Here is a 16,358-nt window from a genome sequence, read left to right on the forward strand (position 1 = left end):
GTCATTCTGGTGAGGAGGGGTGGGGAGGGAAGGCGGAGGAGGGGCCTGGAGTCCGGCCCAGCGTGGCTGTGTTAGGCGCCAGAGGCCGTGGAGTTGTGCTAGACAGGTTCTTGGGGCCCATGGTAAGGCAGCCATGCTGGGAAATGAAGGAGCTTTTGGTCACAGGCCATGGGGAAGAGGACTTTGGAGCAGTCTGTGCAGAATGGAGTTCAAGAGGACGAATTTGCTGTGGGTGGGCTTGGGGTGGATTGGAAGGGGTCAGCCTCAGGGTGATGGAAGAGAGCTGGGTGACCTGGGACAGGCCCCAGAAACCCTGGCCTTGGTTGTTCCTTTCTAAGCCGGAGCGCTGTGGGACCTGCAGAAAGCAGGAGGCTGGGCGAGATGAGCTCTGGCGAGGCGAGTGGCGGGGGGCAGCAGCCCTGGATGGTGTCCCCGAGCCTCCTGGCCCTGCCCCAGGGCCTAGCTTCCCAGGTCTTGGGTTCATTCCCTGGGGAACATGTGTGACTCACAGACACACTGGGGAGAATCAGGAGGAGTCACTCCTGCGCTCCTGCCACGTGCCAGAGGCTCCTCCAAGCTGCATGACAGGCCTGCGAGGGTATGAGAGATAAGGGCGGGAAGGCTCCGAGGGAGCCTCTCACAGCCAGAAGGAGGCACACCCAGGTCTTTCTGACTCCCAAACCCTTCCATGTCCACTCTGCCGCTGCCATCCGTGGGACACATGCGGAATGGAGGTGAGAGCTGGGGCTGTCTAGTTAGAGGAGGGAGGACCAGGGCTGGGGAGGAGGGCAGATTGCTGTCTGCAAACCTCCGAGGCCTCTGTGTGGGGTGACAGCACTTGGGAGCCTGGACATCATAGCCAGACTGACCTGGGTCCTTCCAATCCCAAAGCGGCAGAGGATGCAGAAGTGAGTCCCGGCTGGGGTGGGGGCGCACCCGAGCCGGCAGAGCATCCCTAGGGAGGGAGTGGGTAGCTTCCCTGGCTCCACTCCAAGTCGGTGGTGCAATGCCCGGCCCCGGTAGCGAGCGCAGACTGGCTGCCGCCTCCGGGCCACGTGGTGCGCGCGGCGGGCGCGTCCGAGGAGCCAGCAGCGGCTCCTGGCTCAGAGCGGTCTGGGCTCTGAGAGCGGGCGGGAGCTGGGGGCCGGGCCGGTGCGGGCTGCTTGGCGGGCGGAGGGGGCGCGGAGATAGCCGGGCGGTCGGGGCGCGGCAGCCGGCGGCGTCGGGGCCGCGGCCTCGTCCCTTGGCGCGCCGCTCGCACCGGGTTTCTGCGCCCAGGGCGCACGGCGGGCAGGGACGCGGCGCCGGCCGCCTGGCCGCCATGGAACCGGCCCCCTCCCCCGACGCCGAGCTGCGGTCCTTGCTCCTCGTCAACGCGTCGGACGCCTTCCCCAGCGCGGGCGCCAATGCGTCGGGGCCGCCGGCAGCACGGAGCGCCTCGTCCCTCGCCCTGGCTATCGCCATCACCGCGCTCTACTCGGCGGTGTGCGCCGTGGGGCTGCTGGGCAACGTGCTCGTCATGTTCGGCATCGTCCGGTGAGTGCGCTGCGGGCTGGTGCGTCGGGCTATGCCCCGGGGTGGGGTGGGGACTACGGACCTGGGACCCTGACCTCAGACCCTGCACTCCCGGGGCCTCCGCACTTCCTGAAGGGGGCGCCCGGGGCCCAGCGGAAAGACCACTTCCATCTCGAGGGGGACGCTGGCGCGCGCGCGCGTGCGTGTTTGTGAGCGCCCGCGTTTAACTAATAACATTTGATCATCTGTTGGCATCCCCTATTTTTGTATCAGTCTATGTGGGACAGTTTGGCGACAGTTGTGTGTCTGTCACAGTTTGTGATTGTGTGATTTTGTTTGTGACAGTACAGATGTGTGTTTGGACCTCCAAAAACCTGGTAGGGGTGGGCAGAGATGCCGGAAGTGCCAGGGGCCTCTGGGGAGACAGCATTGTGTGGGCTGACTGCATCATGCTGAGGGGGCACTTACCAAGTCACACTTGGGGATCTTCTGCTGGGGTCCCAGTGTTGGTGTGTGTGCTTGTCTCACACTGTCAGTTTGTGATTCTCTCTGTAGGAGCACGTGACAGTGTGACTTGTTTCTTGTCAGACCCCTGAAACCCTCGGGGGAGAGCATCCAGAGTGGCTTTGGACACTTGTGTTTGTGCACCTGTGTGTGCGTTTGTTAAGGGGTAGCCATAGTTCCTGGGTACAGTGGGCCAGCTAGTCGCTCTCTGCTCCCTTCCCCAGTGGCCCTCTAGTCCATGGCTCTGGACGTGATTCAGAGAGACCTCAGATCCTCCTCACAAATGCTCCCTCTCACCTTCTCCCCCTCTCCTCTAACAGTCTTTTGTTTTCTGGAAAAGACAAAAGTGATTTGTTTGGGCTGGAGTGCAGTTTGTACTTTCATCTGAGCAAGTGAAGTTCGCTTCTTGGTATCTATGTTCAGTGCGGGGACCTTCTCAGAGAGTCTAAAACATCATTGGCTTGTCCAAAAGCAGCCTTCCTGACCCAGCTCTGCTGGTGCAGACACTGGCAAAAAGAATTGAAAGGAAACTCCTATCCTTATAACAACAAAGATGCCCGGGTATTTACTGTTAGTTGGAAATGGGTCATCCACGGTGGTTGACCAAGAGTACAACCCTAAACTTCTCTGGGCTCTGGTGTCACCAAGCCGGGCAGAAGACAGAGGGCAGATTGTGGATTCTGAGGTGGGAGATGTGAACTGTGGTCTTGGTGCAGTCGCTGATGCCTGATGATCACATTGGGGGCCCATTCCCCCTGCCCCACCATCTGCCCCGCCTGCCTCAGTTTCCCTGTCTGAGGGATAGAGACCCAATCTCCTCAGTTGGGAGTATGAATTCCAGAGTATGGGGTCTCTGCCGGGCAGGGTGCGGTATACTGGAGCGTTGCGTTGGTGTGTGGGTGTTGAGGGGGCTTTGGCGTCGATGACTCCAGGGGAAGCTTTGCTCCCCCAGGAAGAGTGGAGGGCACAAGAATGTCCTGTGCTTTCAGTGACTCATCACCAGCCACAGTGGGAAAATTCCCCCAAGCACAGGCAGGATTGATCTTTGCTTTGCATTTTTGTCGGTGATGCTCCCACTTTACCTTCGCAAGTAGTGTGGCCTGTAGACTTGGGTCAACCTGAGTGTTAATCCCAGCCACGAAATGGCTCTGTGACTTGGGTAAAACAGTCTCTTTGAGCCTCAGTTTCTTCATCTATAGAATGGGGGAATAATAGAAGCTTCTTCGACAGGGTTTTTGTGAGGTGTCACTGAGCGAGCATATATAATGCAGCTGGCGTGGTGCCTGGACCCAATAAGTGGAAGCTGTGTGTATGATGCGGATGAGTAACTTTCCAGATTCTTCAGAATCCAGTGCCTACGACAGAGGAGAGTGAGGGGGCGCTTGTCCTAAGGTGGGCCTGGGAGTAGCTCTGATTCAGGGAGTCCCAGGTTCCTGGCACTCGCGCTCTCTAGGGGGGCTCAGAGTGCTCTGATCTGGGGAAAGCTGAGTGTCAGTGTGTTTGGTTCCATCTCCAGTCTCTTTCCTGGGGCCTCTGGCTGGTGGGCTGATGAGCACAGCTCCCGCACTACCACTGAGCCAGGGGAGGGCCTCTCACTTCTGAGGGTCCACTCAGGCCAGGCCCTGGGCTCTGCCTGCTAGGGTACTCCAACCAAGCTTCCCAAAATCACATTGTCAGATGCATCTTGGAAGCAGCATAGCTGGCCCCTCAGGTCCCTGTGTTGCTAAGACATTTCCTGGGCCAACCATCTATGTGATCACTGTATCTCTGGGCCTGACTGATTTAATCCTCACCTACAACACTGTGGGATAGGCATTAGCATCCCCGTCATTGTCACCTCCATTCTACAGGTGAGGAATCTGCAGTTCAGAGGGAGGCAAGGTGGCCTGTTCCCCTTAGGTCCCACAGCTGGCTCCAGACCCAGAGTAGAACCCTGGTCTTGTCCAGAACTTTATTCAGAGCGGCCTGGGATAGGGGACAAAGAATTTCATGGAAGGAGGGGGCGGAATCTTGTCCCTCCTCTTGTCCTAGGATTCTCAGAGAATGATGGAGACAAAAGGATGATGAGCCTACACATTATTCAGCACACGTATTTTAGGCTGCCATCCTTGGGGAGGGGAATGACGGGCCCCTGCACTTAGTCCTTCCCCACTGAAAGGGAGGCTAGGGACAGGGCAGCTGCCTGGGGCTTGGCTTCTGCTGGCAAAGTCCCAAGAGCAGTGCAGGGAGGGGAGACAGGATGGAGAAAAGCCTCTGGTGTATGTGGTTCCCTGACACCCCATGCAGAGCCCAGCCCCACCAATAAGTGACTCAGTTGACTGGTTGAATGAATGAGTGATTGAATGAATGAATTCTGCCTGTCAGTCCTGAGCTGAACCTATCTGGGGAGCAGGGGAAGGTTTGCAAAGGAAGATCCAGAGGACCATTGAGGCAGAAAAGCAGGGAGGTGTAGTGGCAGAGCTGGGGCTCTGAAGTCAGATGCATCAACGGGCAAATCCTGAGTTCAAAGCCACTTACTTGCTGTGTATTTGGACTAGTGACTTCACCTTTCGGAAGTTCATTTCTTCACCTGTAAAGTGGAAGTAACAGCAATGCATCTGGGGTTGTGGCGAGGATTAAATAACACGTTGTGTCTGAGCCTTTTAAGCCCTTTGAGAACAGGGAGGGTCTCTATGTGAAGGAATGAAAAGAATTAACTCATTCAAGAAAAATCCTATGGATGCGCTGTGCTAGATGCTGAGATATGATGGTGGGGAAGAAAATCCACCGTCCTTGCCCTCATGGAGCTCAGGTCTGGGAGAAATAGACATTCATCAGCCAGCCAGCCAACAGATTTAAGTTTGTAGCCGTGGTGAGGGCTGTGGAAGAGTATGAGGGAGCTGTGGGAGCCCACGAAGGGTGGAGGGTCTCACCTGGTCTGGAAGTTCAGGGAAGGCCTCTGAGGAGCTGAAGGATGAGGAGGGGGTAACTAAGTAAAAAGGTGAGGGAAGAGCCTGTGACGGGAAGCCTGACATGGATGAGGGGCTGAAAAAACAGAGCACAGTTATCTCAGAATCCCAGAGCACAAAGCACTCTCCATTCCCTCCTCCCCCCGCCCCCAACTCTGACTCTCTCCTTGATCCAGGGACCCGCCTGAGAAGCCCCACTCATCCTTCTGGATACATGAGAGGGGCCTCTGGGAATTGTACTCTGAGCAAATAGCCTGTGCTTCCTGAGGGTTCCATGAAGTGTGAGCAGGAGTTTTGGGGATGTGTGGTCCCCAGGCAGACACTCCCTACCCCTGCAGGGTGAGTTCAGCCGGGGTGCTGACTTGGTGGGTCTTTAGAGCAGACACCCAACAACCCATCCTTCTGGGTGCAGTCGTACCCTGAGCAGGGCTGGCATCTCAGAGTCCCCATTGGCGGCCCTCTAGGCAGGGTGGAGTGTGAAGGGCTTAAGGACCCCCGCATCTCTGATGGGTGACCCCATCTTCCCTCTACGTGGCTCAGGGCTTCCCAGTTTGCTTGTCCTGAATCCAGTAGGAGATTGGAGTCAGTGCTTCTCCACCTGGCCTCTTGTCCGCCTGCCCTGTCCCTGGCCTGCACCTCTCCCTGACCCTGGTTTTGGCAGGTTTGCACCTTGCTGTGTCTCTCACCACCCCCATCACCCCCGCTGGGCCTCCCTGCCTCTTACCAGCCCGGCCTGCCTCTTCATGACTCTGTTTCAGACTATGCGTTTCTCTGCCCCTTGAGCTCTTCCTGGGCTGGCGTCTCTTCTGACTCTTGTATCAAATGCCAGCTCTGCCACCTGCTAAGATCTTTAGCAGGTTGGATGGCCACTCTGCACTGCAGTTTCTCTATTTATAAAATGTGGATCATAGCACCTGCCTCAGAGGCACCTTTGTCTTAAAGATGACAAGACGACGTTGGTAGAGCATCGTGTTTTCCCTCCTATCCCAGGTGACTGCAGCACAGAGCAGGGAGGGGAGGTTGGGCCTGGCAGCCTAGTGTGGGGCGGGGCCATGACAGGTGAGTAAGAGTTCTGGGTGTCCCCTCTGTCTACTACCGAGGTGCCAGGCGTTGCTGGGACAAGTGCTCAGGGTGAGAGCTCTGAGTCCCCGTCCTGCTCTTGGGGACGCAGCGTGAAGCCTTTGCCTTCTTGTCTCCCTCCCCTCTCTTGTCCTGATTGGGGTCTGCGGACGCAGGGCTTCTGGGACAGGAGAGATCCCAGTGAGGTGACACAGTGCAGTGGTGAAGTTTCATGGCTGGGGGTCAGGTCATGCTGGTCTCCATCCCCGCTCGACCATGTCCCAGTGTTGTGGCTTTGGGCAAACAGCTTAACTCCCCTGAGCCCCTTTTCTGCATTTGCAAAATTGGGGTGATCAGGATAGGTTATTGGGAGCATTCATTGAGATCATGAATGTGAAGGTCATAGCACAGCACCTGACACATAGTAGGCCTTCAGTGTGTGTCAAATGCCAAGATTAACAGGCACCCCTGCAGCTGCTCCAGGCAGGCAGAGCTGGTGGCTATGAGACCTGATTGTCTACACTTTCCACCTTGGGTCCATTCCTGTTTCCTGCATCGTTTGCGTGTTTACTCATTCAACAAGCCTTTGCTGATGCTGACCCGTGGCAGGCCCATCCAGCCTCAGCTCCCACTGACCAGACTCTCAGCTTAAGCCTCAGCATGGCCTCTGGCTTCTGATGTACCCCCAGGACCCCCTAGTTAGTTACAGCTCCAGGGACAATTGCAGCTTCCTGGAGCTGAGGGGGTCCAGGGGGGCACCTGACCCAGCCAGAGCAGGTGGTGTCTGTGCTGAGTCGTGAAGGGGAGCAGCAGTTGGCTCCACGGAGAGGGCTGTGGAACATTCCAGGCAGAGGGAACAGCACAAGCAAAGAAAGCTTCAGCGGATGATCGGATGGCAGAGCTGCAGAGGGCAGGGAAGTTCACCGTGGCAGAATGGAGAGAGCCAGGGGCTGGGCAGGCTGTGAGGCCGCAGAGGCCTTAAGGACCAAAGCAGGGAAGGCCTTGCAGACAGGTGTCCTCCTCACCGTGGTTGTCAGCAGTGCCTGCTGTGTGCTGAGCTGTGGCCAGGCCCTGGGGCCAGTGATGCACCCACCGACCTTCCAGAATTCCTGGGGGAGGGTGCAAATATTAGAGGAACTCCATGGACCAGCCCCAGGGAATTGGAGGGAGTCATTCTGGTGAGGAGGGGTGGGGAGGGAAGGCGGAGGAGGGGCCTGGAGTCCGGCCCAGCGTGGCTGTGTTAGGCGCCAGAGGCCGTGGAGTTGTGCTAGACAGGTTCTTGGGGCCCATGGTAAGGCAGCCATGCTGGGAAATGAAGGAGCTTTTGGTCACAGGCCATGGGGAAGAGGACTTTGGAGCAGTCTGTGCAGAATGGAGTTCAAGAGGACGAATTTGCTGTGGGTGGGCTTGGGGTGGATTGGAAGGGGTCAGCCTCAGGGTGATGGAAGAGAGCTGGGTGACCTGGGACAGGCCCCAGAAACCCTGGCCTTGGTTGTTCCTTTCTAAGCCGGAGCGCTGTGGGACCTGCAGAAAGCAGGAGGCTGGGCGAGATGAGCTCTGGCGAGGCGAGTGGCGGGGGGCAGCAGCCCTGGATGGTGTCCCCGAGCCTCCTGGCCCTGCCCCAGGGCCTAGCTTCCCAGGTCTTGGGTTCATTCCCTGGGGAACATGTGTGACTCACAGACACACTGGGGAGAATCAGGAGGAGTCACTCCTGCGCTCCTGCCACGTGCCAGAGGCTCCTCCAAGCTGCATGACAGGCCTGCGAGGGTATGAGAGATAAGGGCGGGAAGGCTCCGAGGGAGCCTCTCACAGCCAGAAGGAGGCACACCCAGGTCTTTCTGACTCCCAAACCCTTCCATGTCCACTCTGCCGCTGCCATCCGTGGGACACATGCGGAATGGAGGTGAGAGCTGGGGCTGTCTAGTTAGAGGAGGGAGGACCAGGGCTGGGGAGGAGGGCAGATTGCTGTCTGCAAACCTCCGAGGCCTCTGTGTGGGGTGACAGCACTTGGGAGCCTGGACATCATAGCCAGACTGACCTGGGATCACATTTACTGAGAGTGAGCTTGGGAGATACATACATAACCTCTCTGAGCCTCAGTTTTCTCATCTGTGAAATGGGAGTAGCAATAGAGCCTCATAGGGTGGTTATGAGAAGTTCATGAGAAGTTCATGTGAAGGACTTCACCACAGAGCCAGGAACTTGGTAAGTATTCTATAAACATTTTCTATTATTATGTCTGTTTAGAAGAGGAGTGAGACTTGCTTCTCACTCATCTGATTGACATTTATCTAGCCCCAGAGGAGCTAGAATTACTGGGTGGATGCTACAGGGAAACTTTGTCAACTCAATTCTAGACATTTTTTTTTTACAATAAACACAGTAACATAAATCACCGTAAGTAACACTGTAGTTATTTCAGAAAGTACTGAGACGATTAAGCAGAGACAAACATTACCCATAATCCTACCATAAAGAGAAAAGCTTGGTCGTTTTGGTGTATTTCTTTCCCATCTCTTTCTGTGTCTCTTGCTCTGTGTTTGTTTGTGTGTGTGTGTGTGTGTGTGTGTGTGTGTGTGTGTTTTAATGACATCTGGATCATACTATATTGAAAAAATGATCACATCATATATAATATTTTGTAAGCTGCCTTTTCACATACCATTATGAGTGTATTCTCATGTTATCAAACATTCTTTGAAGACATGATTTTTTTTTTTTAAGAAGATGTTGGGGGTAAGAGTTTATTAATTAATTAATTTATTTTTGCTGTATTGGGTCTTCGTTTCTGTGCTAGGGCTTTCTCTAGTTGTGGCAAGCGGGGGCCACTCTTCATCGTGGTGCGCGGGCCCCTCACTATCACGGCCTCTCTTGTTGCGGAGCGCAGACTCCAGACGTGCAGGCTCAGTAGTTGTGGCTCACGGGCCTAGTTGCTCCGCGGCATGTGGGATCCTCCCAGACCAGGGCTCGAACCCGTGTCCCCTGCATTAGCAGGCAGATTCTCAACCACTGTGCCACCAGGGAAGCCCTGAAGACATGATTTTTGACGGCTGCATTGTATGAATGTCTTCTATATGGGGGGACTTACATCGTTTCCCATATCATGCCAGTCTAAATAATGTGTCTGTGAACGTTCTTGAACCCATATGTTTGTGCACATCTCATATTATTTCTAGAAGAAATTTTCTAACAGAGCTCTTCAGGAAGGTATGGGCTGCTGTGTAATATAGGGAGTTTCCTGTCCCTGAAGCTCTGCAAGAGGGCACTGGCAAACCACTGTGTGGAGGTTTGGCAATGGAGATCTGGGTGGAGAAAAGATAGACATACATAATTTCAGGCTCCTTTCCCCACAGCTGAGACTGGAGGAAGAATGCTTCTCAGATTCTGTGATCTCAGATTTCCCTTCTCCCCTTCCTGGCAGATGATGCCTGAACTTTAGGGGGCTGTGCAAGGGCAAGGCATGATTTCATTAACCTCAGAGTCCTGGGACCTCGAAATCTAATTGGCTACCCGGACATCATAACATGCACAGGAAGAGGGATAATCGTGGCGTAGAGCAGAAAGCCCGGCTTAAATTAGCAATTTATCATCTTGCAGGCTGCAGAGGCCCCAGTACCATCTGGGCGGCATCGGGTGGGGTGGGGTGTCTGCGTTGTGTTCTGTTGATTTAGAGCTCCCAGTTCAGCTGCAGAAATCAGCAGCTTTGTCTCTGGCCGGGGTGGGTGTGTGCAGCAAGAATTTTTTCTTCTGTAGCTTCCCAAGTCTTTCTTGATAAGTGGAAGGAACTCAAACTTCAGAGTCCTGTGAGGTCAAAGAGTCCCATTCAATAAACATGACACAGGGAGAGGTAGAGATGGCCTCACTCCCTTCCCCTCGCCCTTTTCACCAGGGCGTAGAATTTTGAATCATGGAGGATTATGCTCTTTATTGCACATTTATTTTGTGCCAGGCACTCTGCTTAGAGGTGTATATATATTATCCTGTTTAATCCTCACAGACCTCTAGTAGGTGAGTGCAGTTGCCCCCATTTTCTAGATGAGGAAACTCGAGGCTCAGAGAATGTTTGATACAACATCCTCAAAGTCCTGGAGTTGGATTGAAGTCAGGTCATTCTGATCACAGAGCCTGCACTTTTTTTTTTTTTTAATTGAAGTATAGTCGATTTACAATGTTGTGTTAATTTCTGCTGTCCAGCAAAGTGACTCAGTTATACGTATATATACATTCTTTTTAATATTCTTTTCCATTATGGTTTATCTCAGGATATTGAATGTAGTTCCCGGTACTGTACATTAGGACCTTGTTGTTTATCCATTCTATATATAATAGTTTGCATCTGCTAATCCCAAACTCCCAGTCCATCCCTCCCCCACCCCCCTCCTCCTTGGCAACCACAAGTCTGTTTTTTACGTCTGTGAGTCTGTTTCTTTTTTTTTGGCCGGGGGGTGGTATAGTTGTTTTACAATGTTGTGTTTGTTTCTACTGTACAGCAAAGTGGAGTTCCCTGTGTTATACAGCATGTTCTTATTAGTTCTCTATTTTATACACATCAGTGTATAGATGTCAATCCCAACCTCCCAAATCATCCCACCCCCCACCCCCACCCCCACTTTCCTCCCTTGGTGTCCATATGTTTGTTCTTTACATCTGTGTCTCTATTTCTGCCTTGTAAACTGGTTCATCTGTACCATTTTTCTAGATTCCACATGTATGCATTAATATACAAGATTTGTTTTTCTCTTTCTGACTTACTTCACTCTGTATGACAGTCTCTAGATGCATCCACGTCTCAACAAATGACCCAATTTCGCTCCTTTTTGTGGCTGAGTAATATTCCATTGTATACATGTACCACATCTTCTTTATCCATTCGTCTGTCGATGGGCATTTAGGTTGCTTCCATGTCCTGGCTATTGTAAATAGTGCTGCAGTGAACTTTGGGGTGCATGTGTCTTTTTGAATTATGGTTTTCTCTGGGTAAATGCCCAGTAGTGGGATTGCTGGGTCATAGGGTAATTCTATTTTTAGTTCTTTAAGGAACCTCCATACTGTTCTCCATAGTGGCTATATCAATTTACATTCCCACCAACAGTGCAAGAGGGTTCCCTTTTCTCCACACCCTCTCCAGCATTTGTTGTTTGTAGATCTTCTGATGATGCCCATTCTAACTGGTGTGAGGTGATACCTCATTGTAGTTTTGATTTGCGTTTCTCTAATAATTAGTGATGTTGAGCAGCTTTTCATGTGCTTCTTGGCCATCTGTATGTCTTCTTTGGAGAAATGTCTATTTAGGTCTTCTGCCCATTTTTGATTAGGTTGTTGTTTTTTTTTTAATATTGAGCTGCATGAGCTGTTTATATATTTTGGAGATTAATCCTTTGTCCTTTGATTCATTTGCAGATATTTTCTCCCATTCTGAGGGTTGTCTTTTCATCTTGTTTATGGTTTCCTTTGCTGTGCAGAAGCTTTTAAGTTTCCTTAGGTCCCATTTGTTTATCTTTGTTTTTATTTCCATTACTCTAGGAGGTGGATCAAAAAAGATCTTGCTGTGGTTTATGTCAAAGAGTGCTCTTCCTGTGTTTTCCTCTAAGAGTTTTATAGTGTCCGGTCTTACATTTAGGTCTTTAATCCATTTTGAGTTTGTTTTTGTGTATTGTGTTAGGGAGTGTTCTAATTTCATTCTTTTACATGTAGCTGTCCAGTTTTCTCAGCGCCACTTATTGAAGAGACTCTTTTCTCCATTGTATATACTTGCCTCCTTTGTCATAGATTGGTTGACCATAGGTGCATGATCCATTCATCTGTCGATGGACGTTTAGGTTGTTTCTGGGCTTTCTATCCTGTTCCATTGATCTATATTTCTGTTTTTGTGCCAGTACCATACTGTCTTGATTACTGTAGCTTTGTAGTATAGTCTGAAGTCAGGGAGTCTGATTCCTCCAGCTCTGTTTTTTTTTTCTCAAGATTGCTTTGGCTATTCGGGGTCTTTTGTGTCTCCATACAAATTTTAAGATTTTTTGTTTTAGTTTTGTAAAAAATGCCATGGTAATTTGATAGGGACTGCATTGAATCTGTAGATTGCTTTGGGTAGTATAGTCATTTTCACAATATTGATTCTTCCAATCCATGAACATGGTATATCTCTACATCTGTTTGTGTCATCTTTGATTTCTTTTATCAGTGTCTTATAGTTTTCTGAGTACAGGTCTTTTACCTCCTTAGGTAGGTTTATTCCTAGATATTTTATTCTTTTTGTTGCAGTGGTGAATGGGATTGTTTCCTTAATTTCTCTTTCTGATCTTTCATTGTTAGTGTATAGGAATGCAAGAGATATCCTGCAACTTTACCAAATTCATTGATTAGCTCTAGTATTTTTCTGGTGGCTTCTTCAGGATTTTCTATGTATAGTATCATGTGAGTCTGTTTCATAGATGGGTTCATTTGTGTCATATTTTAGATTCTACATATAAGAGATATCATATAGTATTTGTCTTTCTCTCTCTGACTTACTTCACTTAGTATGATAATCTCTAATTGCACCCATGTTGCTGCAAGTGGCATTATTTCATTCTTTTTTATGGCTGAGTAGTATTCCATTGTATTTATGTACCACGTCTTCTTTATCCATTCATCTGTTGATGGACGTTTAGGTTGCTTCTGTGTCTTGGCTGGCTATTGTGAATAGTAGAGCTCGCACTTTTAACCATTGCCCTGTCCTCTGCCATCTTGTATATCAAGTTCAGCCCCTCTGATTTACAAATGAGTAACCTAAAGCCTGGAGAATTTCTGTGTCTTTTGAGTCAGTGGCCAAGGCAGTACTGGAACTTGCCTTTCCTAACCCCTTGCCTTCTCTTGCAACTGTTTCCATGCTTGGGATTACCTGGGCTAAGGGAGAGATAAAGCGTGGCTGGGAATAGGAGTAGCTGAGAGCATGAGACGTTAGTTCCTACACACACAAGGCAGTCCAGCTTGGGGACCACTGACAACACCTAAGAGGCCCAAAGAACCCAAGTTCCCTAGGGCAAGGGCAGCAGCTAGTGAAGCACCCATATCCTTCAGAGATTGGATTCAAATCCAGGTCTGCTTCTTGCTGGCTTTCCACCCTTGGGCTCACCTCACAGAGCCTGTTTTCTTATCTGTGAAATAGGGATGATAGCAAAACACCTACATTGCAGGTAAACATACATTTAGCAACTCCTCCTAAGTATCAGGCAGAGTTCTGGGTGCTAGGTGTGCAACAATGATCAAGACACAGTCCCTGTCCTCATGGAGCTGACATTCTAGTGGGGAAAAGATAGACAATAAAGAAATAAATGTAAGGCCTATAGGCAACGAAGTCAGCTGAAACAGGCATGGTGACAGAGTGGTGGGGCTGCAGATGTAGATGGGGAGGTTGGGGAGGAGGAGACAATTGAGCAGAGGCCAGTTGCTAGGAGGAGGTGTTTTAGCAGGGGGAACAGTGAGGGCAGAAGTTAAGGGAGCTGATGTATGGCCTTAGCACAGGGCCTGGTCCATTATAGGAAGTTGTTGGTGATAATGATGCCTTTTGGCTGGTTGCCTAGAACTTGGGAACAGGGGCAAGGATTAAGCCAAGGGAAAGAAAGTGCTTCTGCCGGCCAGGCCAGATGCCCCTGCAGGACAGATGGAGGTAATTTGTTTCCCTTGGTTACAAAAACTCATCTTCCGAAGTGCTAGGAAATGCCCCACACCTAGTGATTTTCCATTCCTCCCCGTGAAGAGGGAGCAGAGCCCACACGTGGTCAGAGGGCTGTCCTGCTGGGAGGGGCAGGTGGCCACAAGACGCTTCCTCCACAGACTCAGGCCTGGTCATCCCAGGTACGAGAGAGGTCAATAGCAAAGAATGGCATATTGACTTGTCGGACTTAACACCAAAAACAGCACTGCTGACCTTTCTTGAGGGCTGACAAGGTGGGCAGCTCTGTGCCGAGCGCCTCACATAAATGATCTCATTTAATTCTCCCAATTCTTTGAGCTTGGTACCATGTTTCTCTCCATCTGACAGATGAGGCCACTGAGGCTCAGAGGTGATAATTCACTCGCCGTGGGCAGAATCAGCCTTGGGTAAATGGCAGAATCAGCCTTGAACTGAGGTGCCTTGATTCCCGGAGCCCACTCATGCAGTGTCCAAGAAGGAACGTCCGTGAGGAAGGTCAAACTCATGATACCCTCTGATCCCAAATGTGGAAAAATGACTTTGTCATACACCCAGGGATTGGGAGAGGCCATGGAGCAGGATTGATTTATCGTTATTAAAATACTGAATTATTGGGCTTCCCTGGTGGCGCAGTGGTTGAGAGTCCGCCTGCCGAGGCAGAGGACACGGGTTCGTGCCCCAGTCTGGGAAGATCCCACGTGCCGCGGAGCAGCTGGGCCCGTGAGCCGTGGCCGCTGAGCCTGCGCGCCTGGAGTCTGTGCTCCGCAACGGGAGAGGCCACAACAGTGAGAGGCCCACGTACTGCAAAAAATAAATAAATAAAATAAAATAAAATAAAATACTGAATTATTAATTAATAAAACAAAAGTGAAACTCTATTGTGTGCCAGGCAGAAGGAAGTATAAGTAATGCCCAACGTGGCCAAAGGCCTAGAGGTGGGAAACCTGGGCTTTTCGGAACACATGACTTTAGACCGTGGTTCTGTCCACCCTGTGCTCCTGGACAAGCACCTCTTCTCTTTGGGCTATAGGTTTCTTCTGTGAACGAAATGGGAATGTATTGATACCCACTTTTCCCGGTGGGTGTGAGTCAAAGGAGAGAATGTGTGTGAAGCGGTCTGCATGGGGCTTGCCTTGCCCATTGTCCTCAAGGAGTGGCCCTGGTGGGTGAGGCGTGGGGCGGGGTGGGAGGGTACAGATTAGGCAAACTGTAGCATCCATATAAGGTCACTAAGAATGAAAAACTTGAGGGCAATTTTTTACATGGGATTATGGGATTGGAACATTTACTTGGCAATGGTAAGTACTCAAAGTAATTAAGAATTCACCAGTTACAACTGTGGCAAAAATGAGCATGCATTTTTTTCTTTTTTTTAATACATTTATTTATTTATGCATTTATTTTTGGCTGCATTTGGTCTTCATTGCTGTACGGGCTTTCTCTAGTTGCGGAGAGCGGGGGCTACTCTTCGTTGCGGTGTGAGGGCTTCTCATTGCGGTGGCTTCTCTTATTGCAGAGCACGGGCTCTAGGCACATGGGCTTCAGTAGGTTTTTTTTTTTTTACCTTTTTTAAATATAAAAGTTTTATTGAGATATAATTCACATAACGTACAATTCACCCATTTAAAGTATAGACAGAGTTGTGTAGCCATCATCACAACCAATTTTAGTACATTTTCATCACCTCAAAAAGAAACCCCATAACCACGAATAGTCACTCCCTTACCACGCCCTGCCCCAGGCCTGGGTAACCACCAGTCTACTTTCTGTCTCTAGATTTGCCAAATCTGGACATTTAATATAAATGAAATCATACAATATGTTGGGCTTCAGTAGTTGTGGCATGTGGGCTCAGTAGTTGTGGCTCGCGGGCTTAGTTGCTCTGTGGCATGTGGAATCTTCCCGAACCAGGGCTCGAACCTGTGTCCCCTGCACCGGCAGGCGGATTCTTAACCACTGCGCCACCAGGGAAGTCCCAAGCATCCGTTTTGGCCCTATTACCATGCTCCATACAGGAGACCGTCCATGCAAAATCTCACTTAATCTTCACGACACTTCTGTGAGGTAGGAACCATCTGCCTGTTTTACTTTTGCCCAAGGACGCCAAGGTTAGTAAGTGGTTGCAGGGCCTGCTCTCTCCATTTGATCATGCTGCCTCTCATCACAGTGGACCCCTGAAACAACCCAGCGTGGTGGCAGTTGTCATTGTCCTTTTCCAGGTGAGGAGATGGTGCGGCTTCCTCGCACCATCCTTAGCCTAGAGCAGGGCTTTCGGGTCTGTATCAGTCAAGGTCCTACCAGAAAAGAAAAAAGACCAGTAAGATATATTTTGAGGAATTGGCTGATGCGATTGTGGGGTCTGGCTATGCAAGTCTGAAGTTTGTAGGGCGGGCTGGCAGGCTGGCAACTCTCAGGCAAGAGCTGATGCTGCGGTCCACAGGAGGAATTTCTTCTTCCTCTGGGAAACCTCAGTTTTGCTCTTAAGGCAGACCCTCATTATCATGGATAATCTCCTTAAAGTCAACTGATTGCAGATGTTAATGACATCTACAACATCCCTTCACAGCAACACCTCCATTAGTGTTTGATTAAATAACTGAGTACTATAGCCCAGCCACTTTGACACATAGAATTAATTACCATCACAGGGTCAGACA

At 50.7% G+C, this 16,358-nt stretch overlaps 1 protein-coding gene across 1 annotated transcript in view; it reads left to right on the forward strand.

Moving 5' to 3' along the window:
- Window positions 1-1,083: 1,083 nt before the first annotated feature.
- OPRD1 (opioid receptor delta 1) overlaps window positions 1,084-16,358 on the forward strand; it is a 36,683-nt gene continuing 21,408 nt past the window's right edge. The window contains exon 1 of the mRNA XM_007461817.1: window positions 1,084-1,536. Coding sequence (XP_007461879.1) covers window positions 1,322-1,536 — 215 coding nt within the window. The 5' untranslated portion in view covers window positions 1,084-1,321. The remainder of the gene's footprint in view (window positions 1,537-16,358) is intronic.

This window comes from Lipotes vexillifer, unplaced genomic scaffold, assembly GCF_000442215.2.
Source record: "Lipotes vexillifer unplaced genomic scaffold, Lipotes_vexillifer_v1.1 scaffold699, whole genome shotgun sequence".
In the NCBI taxonomy this organism is placed as follows: Eukaryota; Metazoa; Chordata; class Mammalia; order Artiodactyla; family Lipotidae; genus Lipotes; species Lipotes vexillifer.